Source organism: Tenrec ecaudatus, chromosome X, assembly GCF_050624435.1.
Source record: "Tenrec ecaudatus isolate mTenEca1 chromosome X, mTenEca1.hap1, whole genome shotgun sequence".
In the NCBI taxonomy this organism is placed as follows: Eukaryota; Metazoa; Chordata; class Mammalia; order Afrosoricida; family Tenrecidae; genus Tenrec; species Tenrec ecaudatus.
Window position 1 is genome coordinate 135,893,095 of NC_134548.1, and position 23,346 is coordinate 135,916,440.

Below are 23,346 nucleotides of genomic sequence, written 5' to 3' on the forward strand. Positions count from 1 at the left end.
GCAAACTTAAAGAATAAATTAGGCACTGCTTTGGAAATAGATCAACATTTTTATCTCACTAAAAAAAAACAAAACAGCATTTTCCACTTTCGCAGAATAAAGATCTTAGTTTCTCTGATCCTAAAGCTGCCTTTGACTATAACATTTGCCATCAGTAAGAGAGCGTGGAGGCTTTGAACTAGCTGGGTGGTTCATACAGGACCCAAGCCCGGCCTCCAGGCAACCACCACCTGTGGAGCAGAGGCGTGGGACGGGGCGCCCGGCCTTTTGCAGCTCACCTATTGCCAGGTGTGCATGGCAGAGATAAGCAGGCATTTGCACCAGCCAATGACGTTGATTTCAAAAGTAGAATTCATTATCGATACATTATGAATAATATTGTTTTAAAAAAACGGTTGCTACAGAGTCGACTCTGACTCACGGTGACCTCCTTCGTGTGTGTCGCAGCAGGACTATGTGCTACCGGATTTTCAAGGACTGGTTTCTCAGAAATACCTCACCCGACCTTTTCCTGAGGAGCGGGTTAACCATTTATACCACCCAGGGACTCCATAATCATGATACCCCCCCCCCTATAAAATGGAACACTGAAAAAACAAAACCAGGTGTCACTACTTATAACTGTGTCCCCACACTCGGGAACTAGCATCCAGTCACAGGCCAGCATGATCTGCGTTGATTTTTAAATGAGATCTAATTCGCAATGACTGCTGCCCTCTCAAGCAGATCAGTGGTGTGGATATTTTGATGACTTGCCTACAGCGAGACTTTTTCTTCTTAAAGGAACTTTATACGCCCTGTCTCCACCCCAACAATTGACAAGCAAAATAGAACAAAGAGTTGTTGTTTGTAAATAATCACTCATTGTTAGCTCTGCCATTTCCCAGGGAGAGTTGTATTGTCACAAGGAATGGTCCTGAAACTTACAAGTGTGAAATTCTCCTGGTGGCACTGTAGGTCCCAGAGAGGAACACAATTTTGGACAGAGGGACATTCCCAGGCCCCTGAAATCCCATCGCAACGCTCTCCTGCTTTCTCCCTGAGCAAGCTGACCCCTCTCTTTGTTTACAAAGGGCTCCACACGCAGCGGAAAGTTCATAGCAAGCCCTTCAGAGGGGAGAATGTCTGACTAATTTCCACGATAGGAATCTGACCTACTTTGTTTAATTCTATCTGTTCTCTTTTGAGGTGAGCATGATAAATATTTCTGACTTATAATTCTCTTAGGTACCAGTTAAGGGCCTGCAGTAATTGCTCTGAGACGTCCCCCTGGAGATAGATCGCTACCCCCACAGTAAAAGGAAGGCCCTGGTTGTCAGATCTGTCCTTGCTAGGATGATAGCTCTTGAGAATATAGTGGTCTCTGAAGAAAAACAAAGCACCATTATGAATAGCCAAGCCTGATGAGCAAAAATAAAAAGGGCTGCGACCCTTCTGTACATTCCATGGGAACAATACTGAGTTGACTAGATTCATTTGCCTTCTACCCTGCCCCAGAATTTGCTGTGCAGACTTGAGCAGATTGCTTAACCTATCAGTGCCTCCGTTTCTTTGCTTACAGAGACCATGCAGCTCCCTTCTTAGAATGACGAAACTTGACAAAACAACCATGCTAACAATAACTTGGTGAAGGCACTGGACTGAAAAGCAGAATGGCAAGTTAGTTCTTAAGTGGAGCTACATAATACACAAGACACATTCCCTGCCCTTGAGAAGTTAAACTGTCCTCTGGCGTAGGCATGGGCAGACATAACCAGACAAGGTAGAAAGTGGTAGAGGGCGAAGAGGAAAGCTTCGTGGAGAAAGTGACATTTGAAACGCCCACTTCATTCCACTTGATTTCTTCAAAATATCCATGTGTGTGCGTGCGTGTGTGTGTGTGTGTGTGTGTGTGTGTGTGTTGGGGAGGGCGTAATAAATTTTGTTGGGATTGGGCTTGGCAACACAAATAGTAAAGTACAGTAAAAGAGAAAATTATGTGGGAAAAGGCCATTTTTCCTTGCCATCATGGAAATTTATTCTACCCTGCAGCAACATAGACTTCTAGGAGCTTTGGCTTCTAAGGTACTTACTCTTTCTTTTCTTGGCACCTATCCTAACCTTGTTAGGTGGTATTATCTGTGATTTCTGATTACAGCTTTTATCCTCCTTGGCTGTGCCGATGCTTGATATGTTTGTTTTTCTCCCGCATTTTTATTTAGAAGTACCCAAATGCACATTGGTTCCCTGCCAGATTGCACAAGCCCTGTGATGTGTTTGGTTTTTCTTCTCCAATCAAAGACTAAAGTTGGAGAAGTATATCATGTGCCAGATATCTCTCAAGTCCCAGGGCATCTCAGTCAAGGTCTGGATGCTGTACAAGAAAGTTTCTCACCAATGCCACTATTGGCACGTGGGGCTTAATAAGTCTTTGTTGAGGGTCTTGTGCAGCTCAGGATGGCTAGCAGCCTCCCTGGCCTCTAACCCATTAAGTACTAGTACCACTCCCTTTCTTATATGTGACAATAACCAATGACTTCAAACATTGCCAAATGTCCCCTGAAGGATAAGATTTCCCCCATTTAGAACCACTGCTCTGAGGAAAACTCTGTCATGGTGGAGGCCATAGAAGGAAGCGCAGTTACTAGGCGCTCTGGAAGCCACTGGATGGCCTGCAGGAGGGAAAGAACACTGAGCAGAAGCAGGATGCTAAGTGGATGGTGGCACTCATCCCCTTAAGAGTGGGTAGAGGAAGTGCCTTCCCCCTGCCAAACCAGCACTTCCCCAACGCCCCCCACCACCCACCCATTCAAGGCTCTTTTAACATGCTTGAAAGTTATCGAGAGTCCCAAAAAATAGTTTGTTGGCATGTACTCTACTAATATTTACCATATCAGAGTCAACACTGAGGAACTTACCAGATTTTCATTCATTTGTTTAAAAAACAACAGTCAACTGAAGATATATGTTTGTATAAGTAGCATGCTTTATGAAAATAACTGCTTTTTAAAAAATAGTGAGAAGAGTTGCATTGTCTAACATGTTTGCATACCTTTTTAATATCTGCCTTAGCGGAAGGGACCGGGATTCTCCTTTCTGCTTCTTCATGCAGTCTGTTGCGATATGGCCCATCAAGTGGCCCCCAGGAATTAGAGTGAAATGGGCAATTTCTCAATAGTTTTAGAACCAGATTTTCGACCTTGAAGGGGCTCTGATGAAAGAGCTTCGAGAAAACCCCAGCAGTCTGGAGACCACACTCTGAGAAACCACGCCTCTGAACTTAACATGCCACACTTTTAACAACTCGCTTTGCTTAAAGGCTGAAGAGCGGCTGTACAAACAAGGATCTCTAGGGATGGGGGAAGTTCTTTGTTTAGACCTGAGGGTGAATGTGTTTAATCAGACTACTCTGTTCCAGAGATCTAGCAAGAGCAGCAGTACAGGAAAAAATGAATGGGGGCAATTTGAAGAACACAGTGCCTCGAGGGAGGACACGGCTCAGTAAGAGAGGAGTGGGAGGACAGTGGGCTCTTTGCAGTAAGAAAGAGAATGTACAGAAAGAAGAAGATAAATGCTTTTGTCCTCTTTCCTGTGATCCCGATGGATTCGGTCTTGTGTATGCCATTGCTAGTTGCCATAGTGCTGAGCCTGAGTCCGGCACCTGACGAAAGACATAATATAGTGACAAGATTTTTTTTTTAAGAGGAGGATAGGGAAGAAGGCAACTTCAACACTAGACTCCAGGCCAACGATGACCTGTCCTTTAAGAGAGTCAGATTTGATTTTTATGGCCAATAATATCTTAAAGAGCCTCAAAACTTCCATTTGAATATATGGTTGTACTTTGCATTCCAAGCAACTCTGGTTGCCATTGGAGAATGCTAGGTTTCCGAACATTCATTCAAGGAGCTCGTGACAGTTTGAAAAGACCCCAATCTCCCAGTGAGACATCAAATGCAGATATTCTCCATATGAGCCCCTGTGCTCACCTGGAAAGTGTTGCCACCTTGACACTAAAGGTTTGACCGTTTTCCAATCTCAGCAGCTCTGAAATTCTTTAAAAGATGGTAAGATTTTCTCTAAATGAGATGGCCCCTCTGCTCTCCACAGCAAATGGGGGAAGAAAGGTAATGGCTTTGTAAACTTGGACTGATAGAAGCCAGATCTTGGCAATTAAAGGAAGCCTTGTCAATGTCTAGATCAGTTGGGTGGTCTGGCTTATCAAAATAAGCAAAGAAGTTCGGTGGCATGTTTATTGTTACTTAATTTTGTCTGCTCTGGTCCTTTTCAATTGGGGACGTTTGGACCAGTGTGAACTAGTGTTGGTGATATTTTCCAAATAAGTCAGTTGCTTCATAATAGAATCATGCCATGCTCAATGTATCATACATTTTTTATCCAGAGTTATGAGAGACTCTTCATTTAGAATTCACTAGCCTTAGAGAGAAGACAAGGCAAAGGTCACAATTTCCATTTTACCGCTGCAGAAACAATCTCTACGAGATCAAAGCCTTCTCCTATTTCTTGAACACAGTTGTTTCATGCATTTGTTCAGGAACTATGAATGTGGCCCTCACCCTTTAAGTGGATGACTAAGAATCAGTGGCATGGCCTCCTGGGGATTTATCAGCCTTTCAATTCAAGAAGTCCTGGCTTTCTAGAACAAGGTCTCGATTCTGTGGCCTAGTAGTGACACACTGGACAGATAGCTACAAGGTCAGCAGTTAGAAAACCACCAGCTGCTTCGGGAGAGAAAGATGGGGTTTTCTAATCCCATAAAGATTCACAGTCTCAGAAACCCTGTCCTAGAAGGGTTGCTATGAGTCACCATCCACTCGATGGCTGTGAGTTCAAATTCGTCCTCCTGTGGTGCTACCCACTGTAGGCCACAGCATACCATTTTAGTAATCCATTTTCCAACAATGTGGCCAACTCTGTAGTAATCTAAGTTGGCCACAGATAAAATGGGTAGCCATATCAAACAGCCAGTCAGTAACTCAAAAACAGTCCTAGACGGATTCTCCCATCGTTGAAAGCACTCCTCTTGCTCAGAAGTCAGAGGGCCAAGTTCTATGTTTCATAGCAAGACCAATATGTGCATACAGCCTTCAGACCACATGTTTGTGGAGTCAGGACTTGTACGTAGTGCAGGTCTTTCTGGGGACCGTGTTCAGTTGTGAAACAGATATGTGGAACAAAGGACAACTAATTAACAGGCATGCTATTCACTAGTCTGCCTTCTATTCTGTTGGGATCTATCCATTCTCCTTGGTACACTATATGGAAACTCTTCTCCTTGTGGTCATGTCCCCTCCCTACTTCCCCATAAAGCTTGCTTTCTGTCTGGAGGTACAACAAGACACCCAGTTAGATCAAACCCACCACATCTCTGTCACAAAGCTACTACCAGCTGCCGCCAACGATTGTCACCCATGGGGAGACCCTCCTCACTACACAGAGCCTACTTGAGGAGTGCCTTTTTTCCCCTCGATCCTCATTATTTAACAGTGTGTGCCGATTACTCAAAGCGATATGGGCAGGCCCTGGTAAATATAGCGTCGCTGTAGTGTTAACTTGTGATAAGGTAATGCTCAGGTTGCCTGCAGTGTCTGAAATTACTCTGTGGCCAGGGCCCCCTGCTTTATCGCTTTCTATAGTTTTAAAATAGTTTGAAGCTTGAATAACATAAAATAACATAATATAATGTTATTTATGTTATTTCCCACGTGAAGAACGCCTGTAAACCTTGCAGTATTGAAACTCAGTGAACAAGGCATCTTAGACAAGCTGAAAAACAAATGGTGGTACGATAAGGGGGAGTGCGGAGCCAAGGACTCCGGGAGTAAGGTCAGTCACTGAAGGTCTTTTTGTACTGATTAGCAATCACATTTTGACCCACTCTTTATTTTCTACCCTCAAATGGCTTTCCTTCCCAACACACACTCCCTGACACAGTGGGACCCCTTTATAACACCGGCACTCAGGCCAAAGGCAAACACCAGCCTCCGCTGTCTGCCCCCCCCCGCCCCCCCCCCCCCCCGCCCCTGGCGTCAATCGCCGAGTGAGTCCATAGAGCTGCTGTGATCAGGGAACTCAATCTGGCCCCACGGTGGTTTCCAATGCTATAAAAGAATGAGCTGTGTTATAAGGGGGTTTTACTGTATTTCACATGTCAAAAGTTCAAACAAACAAAAGATCTAACAACAATGACCCATTCCCTCCCCCAAAAAAGAACCAGTTGTGACAGTACTTTTTTCTTAATCTCCTGCAGTGTCAGAGGCTTTGTAGTTGTAAATACCTTTGCTTATTAAGATATTATGTCGATCCCATCTGATAACAAGTCAAACAAGTCAATATCAAAGACTGGGCTCTGGACGCAAAGTGACTGGCCTCACCCTAGCTGTGGCTGTATTGCGTTCAGCATCTGTTTGGGATCGCAGAGCTCATTAAGTCTGTCACACTTCCCTCTTCCAGTGGTCTCATTTGAATCTCTGTACAGAATAGTTTAACAATTTCGCCGCATGCTCCTTGACGGTGTACATTGTCAGGTCAACATCACATTGATAAGCATGAAACACTCTTCCCCCACCTCCTTCCTGCCCCCCTTCGCTCCCTTAAGAGAGTTCTTTTTAGTTTCAATATTTTGCCTCTCCTTTTTTTGAACTAATATCGTGGTATCAGTTAATTCATTTCATGAAATGCCACTCATTTTCCCTGTGCAGCGAACCATTTTGCTACTGGTCTTTTACATCCCACATCAGGGAATTCTGTAACTCTTGTGAAACTTGAATATGTGGAACTTGAAACTGTCCTTGTTGCTAGAGCTTAGGTGAGCTAGGTCAAAGAATATTTCACCCCCATCAAATAACATCACATACATAAACACACACGTGTGTGTAATTACAGATAAGGGTGTACTGGAAATTGGAAATAAACATCCTTACAGAGAGCATCACTAGTCTCCTCCTTCAGGAGATGGTCCACTGCTTCCTAAGTGACCAAAATGCACACTACTTGTCTGGTTGCCATTTATCCTAGGAGAGTGGCTATTTCAAGCTTGCTGTAGACATGAGACACTTGCACACCTAGTTCCCTTCCAACCATGTGATTCATGTCCAATTGGCCTTTTAATTAGGCAAATAAGCTTAGGGCTGGTGCCCTAACTAGAAACTAGAAAGACACAGCCGTACGGTTTTTGAATTGAATTCTTTAAGTGATCCCAGCACTAGCTGAGCCGTGACGAGTCGTGTCAGCAATGGGCACCGTCGAGTCGCTCAGTTATTATATAAATAAGACGCTCAGTTCCCTGCTTTAGTCATTTGGGTGTTCCATTCAATTCCATCAGCAGCAAAATGGTTACATCCCCTCTAAAAAGACTACAAAATGCTATTTTATTTTCTTTTTCCAAAGAAAGACTCCTGGCCCTTGGTGTGTCCTACCTCAAGGTAGGGCTCCAGGCACCAACTCTGATCGTTCTGAACAGTTCAGATTCTGCTTTTTCGTCTAGGCAGATAGCTTAGTGAGACTAGCACAGTTTGACCTGAAAGTCACTGACCGGCTTCCTTGTTTTAACCACACACCCCCCAGCCTCGCCCCCTATGAAATAGAAAATAGACAAGTGGAATATTTTTAGTAGTAGTAGTATTCTCTACTACCTACTCCCAAATAAAACCTAAGAATCAGCTGAACTTTTTTTAACCATCAGCCTCCTGGAGAAGCTTTCTGATTCATATGGAGTCAATCCAGAAGCCAATGGTTCCTTCTGGACAGTTTTAAGCTCCCAGGAAGGTGGAATAGAGTCGATTCTTGAGCTACACCCTTATTCGTGCAGCACAGAGGCTTGCTGTCTTGAGTTTAACTAGGGTAAGAAGTTAGCTACCACTCCCCAAAGGGAACAAAGATTTCGCAGCCACTGAAGGACAGGGAAAAGTTATCCTTTTTTTTTTTTTGGAAGTGACCCTTGTGCAGTAAGTCCCCAGATAAGAATATCAGGAACCTCTAAGATTCTTACCTGGTATCTTTAAAGGCTAGCTGGCAAAGTTTGTCCCAGGGAGAACAAGGGAGAAAGGGGTGTTGCGGGGCAGAGAGAGGAAAGAGTGCTTCAAGTTCCCAAATGAAAAGAGTGTTACATGTCTAGAGATTATGTCACACCTCAAGTCTGGCAAATGGTGCTGATTGCGGCTGGCAGAGGAATACATTGTGCTTGTGTTTACGCTTTGATTCCCCTGGCCCCGTGGTGTTTCCTTGAGTTGTTGAACACCATTTTGAGGTACTACGTGACTTAAGGAATCGAACAAAAGAACGTTGAGGTGAGGATCACAAGTGTTCACAGAAGCACAGTCTACCATCTTGCTGGTCATTGGGAGACATTAGCCAATTGCCAGAGTTGAGTCATAACACTTACATCAATGTTATTTGACAACTTAGAACTCTCCTATACTCTTGTATTGTCTTATAATATCCCAGTGCCTTTGTTTTCCCCAAGAACTAATCGCCTTGTTCATTTCTCTTAGGACAAGACCAGCGCTCTGAGCCTGAGCAACGTGGCAGGAGTTTTCTATATACTTGTTGGAGGTCTGGGGCTGGCCATGATGGTGGCTTTGATAGAATTCTGTTACAAATCACGGGCAGAGTCCAAACGCATGAAACTCACAAAGAACACCCAAAACTTTAAGCCTGCTCCTGCCACCACCACTCAGAATTACGCTACATACAGAGAAGGCTACAACGTGTATGGAACAGAGAGTGTTAAGATCTAGGGGTACGGTGAAGGTCTAGGAAACTAATCTGCCTTACTTTTCTGTGTGTTCATCTCTTTCTTTCCATTCTTGCTTTGTCTTTTTATTTAGTTTATTGTTTCAAGCATTGTCTTTGCTTCGCAACCATTTCATTCTTTGGAAACAATGGCTGTGCTCTCTCATCAAGCCATGGTGCTTTTCTAACCACCAATTCATAATTACATTGCAGTCTGTGACCCAAAGAGAAAACTAAAGTTCGCTAGAGGTGCGTCAAGCAATGGAAATATATGCAAATCACACATGTGAGCCGCATACGCACATAATTTTTGATGTGCTCATAGCATATTCAAAATGGGAAAGAAAACAGTGACATTAAGCCTAATCACACATGAAGGGTTTTCAAAACATTTGTGGGAAAAATGGAATTCAAAGATAATGGATTTTTTTTAACAGACAAACTTTCTGAAGCCCTCTCATATTTTATTTACCCAGTTATTATGTCAACATGCAATCAATATAAAAATTAATGATGAATAAATTCTTTCATACTAAGTCTTAGGAATTTGACCTGTATTGGACACTTTCAGCACATCTCAGTTTATACCAGCTACATATCAAATGGTCAATGGTTACGTGTAGCTATGGCTAGCGGATTGGGAAGAGCAGTTCTAAAGAAAGCAGCTGCTTTGAATGGCTTTTAAGATCAGGGATGAACGGGAAGCCTTGCCCCTTTAAGTAGTGCCCTGTTCCACAGGGGAGTTGAGGTTCTTTTAGTAACCAATTTGCATGTGTCTCAATTCTCTTCATCTTGAGTCCTTTTGTTGTCCTTTCCTGAGAAATTATGTCTGGTAAGTATCTCCCAAAGGACAGTGGGGGCTCCCTCTTGCTGGCCACTCCCAAATACATACTCGGATGAACCTGAGTCCATCTTGAACACACCCCACTGATAGCACAAAGATATCCAAAGGCCAGCTTGAAATTAGGAACCAGATAAATTCTGAACGTGCTGAAAAGCACATGCTCTAGTCTGGTTACCTCCAAGTTCATCTGTCATCGCTCACACTCCTACCTGAAGTGGAACCGAACAATTGGCAATGTCATCTCACTCATTTGAGGAGGAAAACGTTTGACTCCATGAGTAAAATTGCCACGTTGCACCTCTACAAAGGCATTTGTGTTCTGGCCTTCTTGTATTTCACATTAAGAATCTACATACAGCCTTTAAAAATAATACTAATATTTGAATCCAAACCAGTCATTTGCTTTCATGAAGGAAAGCATCATCTCGTTTGGTGAATTTGCTGATTGTTCATTTCTGCTGCACATGGTAACATTTTACCGCAAGGTCTCTACTACACTGACCAGGGTTCCCATTTCATTGCGTGTGTGTGATATATGGTTTCATCTGTTATTAGCATTGTTTGCATGTTCACACCTAAGGTGTTTGCTCCCTTTCAATATTGTACTCCTTGAGTAATTTACATAGGTTCATTACAATTTTGTATATTTTATTTTCTTTGTCTTAGGATCGTTTAATCATCCCGATTTCTGAGGTACTGACATCCAAATAACTAATACACCTTAAGTCTATATGACACTTTCCCAAGCATCCTTATTTGCAGTAAAAATCAACCAAATAGTTTTTTTTTCATTTGAGGAAACCCAGCCACATCAAGTGCTTGCCCAAGGCAACACATCTGAGTATACTGCATCTTTACACACACATACAGCCTCTAACCTCTCTTGGCTGGACAGCCTCCAGAAACTTTGAAAACAAGGGAAAATTTCAGTCAAATGGAGAGCAGATTCCACTTGGCCACAAAATCCACTTTGAGGGACGCGGGATGGGTCCTGCATTTCTGAGTTTCTCACAAGCTTCGATGCTGTTCACAGAGTAGGAAGATCATGAGGGAAATTATCTCAGAGAATTTAACCTTTAAAAAAAAGAGAAAGAGGAGAAAGAAAATGTGCTCCGCCAGCCTGTGTTCAATGGGTAGGCTTTTTGCGATCCTGCGATGGAGTGTCAGAACATCCCCCCTGAAGGAAGAGCCTCAGAACCCGTGTCTGCTCCTCTGGCTTACCTTGGTTGTCTTGGCTGACCTACTTTTATGAAGCAAAAGTCAGAGTAATGGAGGTACACACACCCTGATAACCATCTCCGGGATAAAGTGGAAAGAAAATCCAGAAAGAGCCTCTGCAAACAAATCGATCCCCCGAGGCTGTGTGAAGTCTCAAGACAAGAAGGAAGGAGGGCCAGGAGACCTTATATGTGTCCATCAAGAGCCCCAACGCAGGAAAAGAAAAATAGCCAACTTCAGCCAGTTGGCTGGTGGAGAGGGAGATCCTCACCCATTCATCTCTTATTTTCCAAGAAGTTCTGGAATATTTCCCAGCAACTTCTAGCTTGTTGCCTAGTTCTTAGGCTTCTGGTTCTTTGGCCTGGCATGGAGTCTATTTAGGGACACAAAGATCAGGGTTAAACTTTGATTGCTAATTATCAGGGCCAACCGTCGAGGATCATAGTTCCCAGGAATTCTTTAGGAGATCTTGGGATGATGGAAATCGTTAGCATGCTCACTTTCTAACCAAAAGGTTAGAGGTGCCTCCGAAGAAAGGTCTGGTGGTCTCCTTCCAAAATAATCAGTCATAGAATATTCTTCAGGACGGATGACTTAGGAGCAAATCACCTCCAAAAAATATGGTCCAGGTGAAATCTAGGTTTTATGGGGAAGAAAATAAAACCACCAAACTCATAGCCAACTATCTAGTCAATTCTGATTCACATCAGCCCTGTACAGTTTCTGCAACGACACATCTTTAGGGGAGCAGATAGCCTCATTTTCTCCTGCAGTCCAACTGGGGGAGGGAGGTGTCAAGTGCTAGCTTCATAGTTAGTATCCTAATGCCTAGGCGACAGCACCACCCTAGCTCCTCGGTTTTTTGAAAGTCATCCTTAAAAGTGGCAGGAGTACTCTCATTGCTCCCTGGTGACGGTGGGCTCGGGATTGGTAGACTCATGAGAACTCGTGCCTCAACCTCAGGTCGTGTTTGGTACTCACAAGGAGCCCTCGTGCCGCAGTTGAGTTAAGCACTGAGCCGCTAACCACACGATTGGTGGTTGGAACCCACCCGACTTGGAAACCCTCTGGGGAAGTTCTAAACTGCCCGATGGGGTCGCCATGAGTAGGGAACCACCCAACAGCAATGGGTTAAGGAGCAGACAGCCTCTTGTCTACCTGCTGCCTCTCTGGTTAATGACCCATATTGGCGGTGTGACCCCCAAACACGCCCTGACCATCAAGCGCTCCAGGTTCACCGTGCCCTACATTTGCCAATAGTGCTAAGAATGTGTCCCACTTTCCTCGTTGCTGTGCAGAACCACCTTGACTTTTGGGGTTTTCTTCAATGGTGTTTTCTGTGTTTGTTTGGGGGGGAAAGTTGCCCATTTAAAAGATATCATCCTATGTTGAGTGGGTAGTGAAAATATTGGTGTTCTTCATGTACAGATTTTTCCTTCTGTGAAAGTTAAAACTAGGAAATGATACAGTAAGAATTAGTGATATTGTACACCTGGACCAACAGGTTACATCATGATAAACAGGCCAGAGATTGTAGCTATCAAGGACTTTGTCTCGTTTGGATCCACAATCAACGCTCATGGCAGCAGAAGTCAAGAGATCAAAAGATGCATTGCACTGGGTGAATCTGCTGCAGAAGACCTCTTTACAATAGTGAAAAGGAAGGGTGTTAATGTGAAGACTAAGGTGTGACTGACTTAAGGCATGATATTTTCAGTTGCCTCATATGCATATGAGAGTTGGACATTGAATAAAGAAGCCCAAAGAAGAATTAATGTGTTTGAATTGTGGGGCTGGGGACAAATATAAAAAGTACCATGGACTGCCAAAAGAGTAAACAGATCTGTCTTGGGTGAAGTATGACCAGAGGGCTCCTTAGAAGCAAGGATGGCAAAACTTCGTCTCATGTATGTTGGAAATATTGTCAGGAGAGACCAGTCTGTGGTAAAGGACATCATGCTTGGAAAAGTAAAGGGGCAGCATAGGAGAGGAAGGCCCTCAAGGGGATGGGTTGACACAGTGGCTGCAACAATGGGCTCAAGCTTGGGAACAATTGTGATGATGCAATTGTGTCGTTCTGTTGTAGATAGGGCCACTCTAGTCCAGAACCGACTGAATGGCACCTAACAATAACACCATGGCTAATTGGGGAGGGGGACAGCCTTTGATCTTTCTGCCATAATTCTAAAAACCTCCCCAAACTTTGAGATAGATTAAATCACTAGACTTGGGACACTAAAGTTTCTGAGAAAGAGGTCACCTGCTTCCACGGCAGTCATAGTCTGCCCTCCTTGAGGCTATTGTCCTTCACATGCATCTTTTACATTCTCCTTTGAGATTCTTATTCCAGGGCCAATGGGCAATAGTGCTTGGGCCAATCATCTGGGATGGAACGTAGTGTTGGCTCAGGAGAGAAAACTGCATGCCGTCCGTGGAGAGAAAAAGATGGCGGTGTGAGCTTGAAGATAAAGCAATAGGGCAGCCTTCTGTGTTCAAAGTCAGGGGGCGAGCAGATGAATAACGCCAAGAATCCCCTCCATCAGGAAAGTGTCATCCACATCTCCATGGCCTCAGGACAAAGACACCATTGGATGCCAAGTCCTTTCTGGAGTCTCACGTTTCTGGTTTCCTCCTGCAGAGGCTTGTCTCTTCCAAGTGCTGGATTTTAGGAACTAACTTCATAGGTATCAAGGGACATGAGCCGTCTCCTTTCTAGCAAGCAGTCGATTTTCTTCTCACCGTCCAAATAGATTTTAATTCAACAAGCCAGACAACACTGTTTATCTTCTGCCATGGGTAAACAGTCCTTTATCACAGGTTCTACCATTAGAATACCACATAGGTGTACTTGTTCTGACTAGCTGTATTTAAATACCACTAAGCCTTTTGAGTATACTTAAAGCCTAAGCAATTACAGTCTAGAGTGAGACATCATGCAATGCCTGTATGGTGCTTAGCACGATGCGCATAGTAGAGAACAAACCTCAATTTAACCTATTGCAAAGCATTTGCATCGGGCTAAAGAATGTAGCCAGTCAGAATCTTGCCTAAAGATAACCAAATGGGGTGCAGTCACAGGGTTTGTTTGCTTATTTGTTTGTTTGTTTGTTTCCCAAGAGAAAGCCCCTTCAAATGTCAATGTCCCCTTGCCTTTGCAGATCCCTTCCCACTGGAGGCATGTGACGAGAGGAATCACTGAAAACGTGGCTGCTTCACGGATCCTGAGCCAGATTTCACTCTCCTTGGTGTCGGGCATGACACGAACATTGCTGATGGTGCAATGACCTTTCAATAGGAAAAACTGATTTTTTTTTTCCTTCAGTGCCTTATGGAACACTCTGAGACTCGAGACAATGCAAACCACCATCGAAATCTTTTTGCTTTGCTTGAAAAAAAAGTAAAATTCAAACCAACAAAAAAGTGGACATGCAAGATTCCAGTATGTGAGGGGAAAAAATCTTATTGAAAATCAATTGAACAAAAGCCATTCTTTGATACACAGTATAAAAACACCATATCCTGTAACACACACACACACACACACACACAGCATAACACATACAAATTTAAAATTCTAGTTCAACCAATAGGCCCCTCTTAGCTAAAGTAATCAATTCCTCCTGACTTCAAAAACAAAATATCTTTGACTCCCAGTGTTTGGGAAGACAGACTGGCATTTCTCCTAGGATGTGCTGACCGGATGTTTTTGGTATTTCCAATTGGTGGTGATGTTCTGTGTACCCTATTTCCTTTCAACGTGGCTGACATGTGTATAGCTTTAGAAGGGAACCGCAACACTTTGCAAATTCAAAGCAGTTGGGGAAAGGGCCTCAAGGGTGACTTCTCTGTATTCCAGACATGGCTTTGTGAACCTGCACTGGTAACTTCCCTGCGAAGAGATTAACAAAGCACGCGAATGCTCTCCTGCTGGGTAGCAAGGGGACAGACTGGGCACTTAGCAGGCATACCTCTCAGTGCTTTCCCCTAAAACGGATCCAGGGGCTTTCCAAGATTCCTGGAATTTCCGCTCACAGATCTGTTTTTCTTGCTTCCGTGTGTATTTTAAGCCAACATCGCTGAGTATTTTGCATCGAGGTGCAGGAAATGCTGCCGATACTCCCAGATGTGTTTAGAATATCTCTCTCAGAAACAACACTGTGCTTAGCTCTGCTTTCTCTGCTAAGTGTACCTTTCAAGTGCACACCACGGAGACAGGACCACGTCGCAAGGAGGGCCAGCGACTTCAGACCGCCGTTCTCAATCTGACTTTATTCTTGTTACGTCTGGCCTGCCAGCTGTAGCCTGTTTGTGCCCGTGGCTCTCCGTCAGACTGCATGTTTCCTTTCTTAGTCTGCAAAGATGAAAATGCATTCCCAGACCTATTGCTACACTGAGGGCCTCAGCATCACTCCCAGGTCCTTGCTTGGAGCAGTCTTTCCACGGACTCTCTTAGAAGATCGCTCCCCTGCTCCATGGCTATCTAGTAACTAATTGTGTACCTGCCGTTGACATCATCAGACCAGTCCAAGGAAACCGTGTCCGCTCACTAATTACCTCCTATATAATAGCGTAGGCTTTCTGTAGTTCAGTAGTGTGCTCTCATCGGTGATGTGCGTGCATTGGAAAGTTTCCAGACTGTAAGACCTAGGAGCTCGTTCGCATTCATTCGCCCAAGTGTGATCCTTAGATGCCTAGTGGACTCGCTACATAGTGCTCTTGTCTTCAGAAGAGAAAGGAAGAAGTCTCTTTCCAATGAAATGCTTTCAGAAAAGTGTAATATAAACTTTCGCGCCCCCCCCCAAAAAGTGTGTCATAATCAAATAACTCACCTGTCACATTTTAAATGGTATTGAACTAAAAGAAAGCTGTTGTGTTTCTGTTTTGCTTTTTCTGTTTGGTTTGGCTTTGGGGTTTTATTTTTGTTTTTTCAAGAAACTGTGACCTTTCAACTTCCAAATGCTATAACGTCCCCAGCACGGGAAGCTAATGCCGTACAAATATGAAGTTGTATAAAGCAAACCAACCAACTTACACACAAACGTTTTCATAGGCACTGTATAAAGAGAAATGTATGTTTATTGACGCAAATCAGTTTTTCAGAGAGGTAACTTCACTGAGAAGAAGAGGCGGGTAAATTAGTTTGATATTTTTTAAAAACTTGCATGTTTAAAAAAATTCTTGATTGCTTCAAATTTCTGCTACTAACTTCATGCTTATGGGAGTTTGGCGGTAGTCACTTGAGGTTTCTTTTTTTTTTCAATTCTTTTCTTTTTGTTGTTAAAGCTGTACTTCAGTGAACAGAAAAATTGCCAAGCAAACTAATGATCGTAAAAGCGTAAACTGCATGTGTGGGCATACATTACAGAGCCTCATTGCCATTGAGGTCTTGTACAAAGTTTTAATACATTTTGTAAATAAAATTGTAAAGAAAGACTTCTGTCCCTGTGCTTTAACTAACTGTCCCACAGGTGTCGAGTTAGTATTCACTGGTCTTCAACTGAAGTCACGCTCCGAATTCTCAACCCAAAGGGCCCTGTGCCACCAAGACCTTAGATTAGGGGTGTCAGGATCACCGATGTGAGAGAGTGTTTCCAAACAGCAAGAAGCAGGATTTCAGCTCAATGTGCGAAGAAGGGAAAATTTGACTTCAGTACTCTTCGTCCCCATTCCTTATACCCTCCACACTTTGGGACCAGAAACTAGTTTGTACCCTGACCTGGAACTAGTCCTCTCACTTCCAGATCTGACCTCCCAAGGAAGTGCCTAAGCTCAGGACTGATGAACTACAATGGGACTAAAAATTATTTCCATAACTCACTGACAAGTAACAAACAAATGAAACCTTTCATCGCCACCAAGTTGATTCTGACTCACAGCAACCTGACAAGTCAGAGTAGAACTGTCATTTCTGAGAAGACTGAAAGTCATCTTTCTCCTATGGAGCTGCTGACCTTGTGGACAGCGGCCCAATGGGTAGCCCACTAGGCCACCCTTACTAACTGGGTTCCGGGTCGTGCTGCTGCCTGAGCGGCTGATGATAAATTAATATCCACAAAGGTCCACCGATCTAGAGTGGAAAAAAGCAATGGGTAATTTAGGGCTGTAGAAATTTTAGACTATTTCTAAGAGAGAAACAGGACATTATTGAACTAGTCTGTTTTGGAGAGTCTGAACTCAGAATATAACTTTATCTAATAAATACGGCAAAGGATTCCATAAAGACCGGTGTTCTATGATGGCAGAGCCCAGGTGTGAGTGATTGAAATGAAGGAAAGGGGATCCTTTTCAGTGGAGAAAATGAGCCAGGTTTAGATGAGGCGCTAGATAAACAAAGGAAGAAAGTTACCTGGGGCCGGGGAGCGAGGAAGCTGTGAGTACAGGCTTTGAAGAGGAAGGCAAATAGGAGCGGGGAAAGAAGACTTTCTGGAGATACGGAAGTACAGAGGGGCTGATGTAAGTACACTTTCATCACCTTAGCCTATAGGGTTCAGCATATGACTCCAACTTTCACTGTCCTGAAATGCCGGCTGCCTGGAGAACCCCCCACAGATCGTCACTCTTCCACCACTTTCCTCTCCTTTGGTGACAATGCCTACGGCAGTCCCAGCAGAAGGAACTGCTTCTCCAGGGTGCGGCTTCCGTGACCAGATTGGGATGATGGCCCCCTTCAGTTCAAGTATCAAACCAGGTCCTGGGTCTCCTGAAATAGCAGGTCTCTCTTGTAACAAGAACTTCAATTCCTTAACCTACAGGAAAAACTCATCTCAGGCCCTGTGGCAAGTGATAGCAGAGATGGTCTGGGTGAGGTTTAGAATGTATTTTCCTTGAAGGAATGGAGAAGACAGAGAGGGTACTTTCAGGGGTTCTTGAACCAAGCTACAGGTATTTTGTTTACACATAGAGTCAGCTGCAAAATTTGAAGCCTGGAACTTCAAATGACACAAAAGAATGACTTTTGCTTTCTGCTTTGGTTTTCTGGTCCTGTGAAGATGCACATCTGACCACATGCTATCAGATGCCCTGAGCCCAAGCCCTCCCTTCCGTCCTCACCTAGCCACTAGGAACGACATTCAGGTATGGGAGCACACAGAATTTGACATCCCCTCAGGCTAACACTTTGTAATTTGAGGTCAGAAGAGTGGAGTCACAGTTTCATCCCTATCCTTCGGGACTGAGGGAAAGACAAGGTCTTGGGCAAGAATGATGGGGGAGACTGATTGTCTCTATAAGTCAGAACAAAGAAATGAAGTGCTGAGGGATTTCTTGCACCTTTCAGACTAGGTGGCATGGACACAGTGAAGACATGGGGCTCATTGATAAGGCATTGTTTGCAGAAAATGCGGGGATCTCTCCTTGCCCAATACCTTCCTATCAAATCCTTGGCATCCTCAAAACTTAGGGTTCACCAACCCATTGATAGGGACAAAAATTCCCCAACTCATATCATCGTCGCCAAGCATCACTTGGACAAGAGGATTGGAGAAAGGCATGCACTCTCTTCCTCTCCAGGCTGAGGAGAGGGCATAAATGATGAAGTAGCACTCTTGGCTCCTGCCCTCATCTCAGTAGTAGATGATAACTAGAATGATGCTGCATTAATTCATTCATTCATTCATGCCCAATGAGCTGCTAAAAGGAAGACGTACAAGGAGTCCAAAAGGAAGGCCTTCCTTCTAGACCTTCCCTGGAATTGGTTCTTCCAACAGTATCTCCCTAAGTAAGTGATGCTGCCCCCGGGGGGCACTGGAAAGATCCAGGCCATTGGAGGGTGGGGGTAGGCGGGGGGTGGGGGGGCAACAAAAGCAGATACCTACATTTTATCCTTGATTGTAAGCTATAGTTGAAAGGTTATTAATGGCTAGAGGATGCTGAGTTTTGGGTTTGGTTTGGTTTTATGAAAAGAGCAGGCAAGAGGCCAAAGAAGTTTGGGAACCTATGTGCTAACACAGTCAGGTGGGGTATGACTTAATCTCTCTTTGTGCCTCTAAAGCTATGGAACTTCCAACTAAGGAGTCACATGTGCTCCCTGCCTGGTAAGGCTGTAACTGCTGAGCTGCAGACTGACCACTTTCATAACAACCTGCCCGCCCTCTGAGCAGGAGGTGCTTGTTGACAAACGCTACCCTACCTAGAAACATGAGAAAGAATTAGAAATGACAGCCTGAGAAATAATCCATTCTCCATGTCAGCAGCTTTAACAAAGTTACTTCTGCAGTGGCTTCCTGGAGTTTCAATTCTGTAGCAAAATGGTTGCTTTAAAATATTCCTGATAAATATTCATTGAGCCCGGGTGAGTCAATTAACACTCTGGAGGCCTCTCACAAGAAGTTTGAATGTAGGCAGACTGGGAGGAAAACATAAAATAAAAAGGCCTTTATAAATATTGCCTAACACTGCAGTCTTCCCTCATGAGAGTGAGAGAGGGTCCCTGATGACCAGAAAACCTCTGTAAACCTGGCGAAGCCCTCTAAGACCCACACACTCCCTGTCCCATTTATAGTCCCGTTTCCATAAAAGTGGTTACACCATCCAGCTCTATGCCCTCAACCACTGCAGTAGGAGTTCCAAACTGCTCTTGCGAAAGCCATCAATGACCTACAGTACACACTTTATTACGAGGGTTGGCAAACTTTTGTTCATGTGTAAAATCCATCCCATCACTTGTTTTCATTAAGAAAGTTTTATTGGAACACAGTCACACCCATATCATCTGTGGCTGCTTTCACCTGACAGTGGTCGGGTTGAATGGTTTCAATTGAAAGTCTATTGCTCACAAAGTCTGAAATACGCGTTGCCTCGCCTGGCTTTATCCTACTTGATAGTCCTCATCTTATTGAGCCGCTTTCCAGAACTTGGAGTCCCAGGGTGGTACAAACAATTGATGCCCATGACTGCCACGTGAAAGGTTGGAAGTTGAAGTCCATCCAGAAGCACCTTGGAAGAAAGACCTGTTGATCTACTTATGAAAAATCTGCCACTGACAACCCTTATGAAACACAGTTCTACTTTGTCACTCCGGGATATGAATCAGAATCTACTCAACAGTAACCGCTGGTGCTAATGGTGGCAGAAGCCATCTTGGAAATCTCTGTTCCGTTGCCTTCTGGACAGCACTCTCTACTCATGTTCCTCCTAGTCTGTTGCTTCCATTGTCTCTTCTACTTCCTGGGCTTGTCATCTATTTCTTATCTCTTAATACCACTATTCTTCAGAGGTTCCCCATTTTCCCTTCTCTCTTCTCAACCTGTCCATCTCGCCTGCCATATTTTGATGTCTCCCAACTCTCCATTTCCATCACAAACCTCTGTCATGGGCTCCAAATGTCTGCGACATTAGCTCCAGTAGATTGTTCCATAAACACAACAAACACAGAAACTCTCACCTCTGGGTTGACTGTCACCCCACTGCTACACCAACACCCCCCCTCTGCTCCGAGATGCTCTATCTTTACTTAAAGTCCCATCAATGGCGAATAAAACAGTTGTTGGTTGTTGCTGTTAGGTGCCGAGCCAGTTCCGACTCAACACGACCCTATGCACAACAAAATAAAACAATTCCAGGTCCTGTGAGATCCTTATAAATTGTTCCTATGCTTGATCCTACTGTTGCGGCTATTATGTCAATAAAATTAAAACAGATCACCTAAATCAGCGCTTCTCAACCTGTGGGTCATTCGCCTAATGGATAGCCTAAGACCATTGGAGAACACATAAATATTTCACAATATATAATTACATATTGTTTTGCGATTAATCACTATGCCTTTATTATGTTCAATTATGCTCAAATTGTAACAATGAAAATACATCCTGCATATCAGCTGTTTGCATGATGATTCAAAACAGTAGCAAAATTAAAGTTATGAAGTAGCAACAAAAATAATTTTATGAAAAAAAAAAAAGATGCCCGGACAGACAGCACCAGCGCGGCCTCCACGCTCCGCGCCCGGGGTGTTTACACTTGGGGTGGCCGGAGCTGCCATGCTCGCTCAGTGACCCAGCCAAGGAGGCCCGCGTGCGGCGGGGGCGGCGGCAAAGGCCTGGCCACCGAGACCCCGATCTTGGACTTACCGCTTGGGGGGTGGGTGGGAGGAGCCTGGATTTAACTGGCGCCTGTTTTGGGGGACGCCGGATGCCATGTTGTGGAAAATAACCGATGTCAAGTATGAAGATGACTGCGAGGATCGCCACGACGCCAGCAGCAATGGGAACCCGTGCCTCCCGCACCTCTCTTCTGCTGGGCAGCACCTCTACAGCCCCGGGCTGCCGCTCACGCTCACGCATACCGGGGTCTCGGAATACCAGCCGCCCCCCTACTTCCCGCCCCCCTACCAGCAACTGGCTTACTCGCAGTCGGCTGACCCTTACTCGCACCTCGGAGAAGCGTACGCCGCCGCCATCAACCCGCTGCACCAGCCGGCGCCCACCGGGAGCCAGCAGCAGGCCTGGCCCGGCCTCCAGGGCCAGGAGGGCACCGGCCTGCCTTCGCACCACGGGCGCCCGGCGGGCTTGCTGCCCCACCTCGCGGGCCTGGAGGGCGGCTCCGTGGGTGCCCGCAGGGAGGCCTACAGCCGCTCGGACCTGCTGCTGCCGCCGCACGCGCACGCTCTGGATGCCGCGGGCCTGGCCGAGAACCTGGGCCTCCACGACATGGGGCATCAGATGGATGAAGTGCAGAACGTCGACGACCAGCACATGCTTGTGCACGACCAAACGGTCATTCGAAAAGGTCCTATTTCAATGAACAAGAACCCTCTGAGTCTCCCCTGCCAGAAGGAGCTGGTGGGGACGGTTATTAACCCCACCGAAGTTTTCTGCTCCGTCCCCGGAAGACTGTCCCTTCTCAGCTCCACGTCGAAATACAAAGTCACTGTAGCAGAAGTCCAGAGACGCCTGTCCCCACCTGAATGCTTAAATGCCTCCTTATTGGGAGGTGTTCTCCGAAGAGCCAAGTCTAAGAACGGAGGCCGCTCCTTGCGGGAGAGGCTGGACAAGATTGGGCTGAACCTCCCTGCCGGCCGCCGGAAAGCAGCCCACGTGACTCTCCTGACATCACTCGTAGAAGAGGAGGCTGTGTACCTGGCGCGGGACTTTGGGTATGTCTGCGAGGCTGAGTTTCCCAGCAAGCCGGTGGCTGAGCACCTAACCCGACCTCATCTGGGAGGAAGGAATGAGATGGCGACCCGGAAGAGCATGCTCCTGGCAGCCCAGCAAGTGTGTAAAGAATTCACGGAACTTCTCGCCCAGGACCGGACGCCCACCGGCAACAACAGGCCCACCCCCGTCCTGGAGACGAACATACAGAACTGCCTGTCTCATTTCAGCCTGATCACCCACGGCTTTGGCAGCCAGGCCATCTGTGCCGCCTTGTCGGCCGCTCAGAACTACATCAAGGAGGCGCTGATCATAATAGACAAAGCGTACATGAACCCCGGAGACCAGAGCCCCGCCGACGCCAGCAAAGCCCTGGAGAAAATGGAGATGTACCGGAAATAAGACTGAGTTGTGACCAAGGGACCAAGAGTCTTAAGAGGCGGGACAGTGGGAGCGAGCGCTTGATGGACTAGGAGCCCCTCTCGCTCTGGGGGCCACTTTGTTACCTACCTTCCTGTTGATTTCTGGATTGGCAGTAATTGCTATACTTTGTTGGTGTTTTTGGTTTGTTTTTTAAAAATACACCCGCAGAGTTTTCATTGTTTCTCTATCACCTGAGGTCTCCTAACTTTTGGACCAGGTATCAGAAGATAAGCCAAGTGTTCTTCCCTCCCCCTCTTAAAAGAATTTTTTGAACCCCATTCTCTGAAAGTTGGTGCTACGGTTTTAGATCGAACTCATATAGCCGCCCCCTCAGCCAACAAGAACCACACGCTTGAGCGTTGCGAGGTCAATTAACAACGTGATTTAGATTACCCAGAATCCCCTCCCTCCCCACATTTGAGAGCAATGGCTGCCTTTTGGGGTCCACATAAGTATTTACCTTATAAAGTATTTCACTTCAGATATTAAATCCTGTACTAGAAGGCAAAGGTATCCTACCGCACGGGTGAGGCATTGGCATTTTCTGACTCCCAGTGCCCCGCTGGACAGCAAGGAGTCCAGGCCACCCCCACAGTTATGCTGGAGCCCTAGGCGGTGTTCCGCACCACACACGCACATCTTGTTCAAAAGGCGCCTGGGGTGGTAGGGAGCTTGTGGAACTAGCCTGCTGAAGAGGGCTTTTCTATTGCACACACGCACATCTTTAATTTTAAAAAAAACAAAAACTGGTTAAGCGAACTCTTCAAAACGGACGACTTTGAGATGACTCGTTCCTTGCAGGTACTGAAGCTTTATTTGCCCATTTATTTCAGATCTTGCTTGGTTTTTTTCCCCTTTTATTTTGGACTTCGTTCTGAAGAGTGAGCTTGGAGGCCTTGGCGTCTCTGCCCGGCTTCCCTGTGATGACTGAGGAATGGCGTTGACTGTGGATATTATTTATACATAATTTAACGGGGCCTGTAAATAAACTGGTGAACTCCTTTGGATTTAAAAAAAAAGAAAGAAAGAAAAAAA

General features: G+C 45.2%; 1 protein-coding gene and 1 pseudogene across 1 annotated transcript in view; both read left to right on the forward strand.

Moving 5' to 3' along the window:
• Positions 1–16,144, forward strand: part of GRIA3 (glutamate ionotropic receptor AMPA type subunit 3) — a 389,236-nt gene extending 373,092 nt beyond the window's left edge. The window contains exons 15-16 of the mRNA XM_075539616.1: positions 8,493–8,740; positions 13,954–16,144. Of these exons, the coding sequence (XP_075395731.1) occupies positions 8,493–8,738 (246 nt within the window). The 3' untranslated portion in view covers positions 8,739–8,740; positions 13,954–16,144. The remainder of the gene's footprint in view (positions 1–8,492; positions 8,741–13,953) is intronic.
• Positions 16,145–20,931: 4,787 nt separating this feature from the next.
• On the forward strand, positions 20,932–22,290 carry LOC142434594 (transcription factor AP-2 gamma pseudogene; annotated as a pseudogene).
• The last annotated feature ends 1,056 nt before the right edge of the window (positions 22,291–23,346 follow it).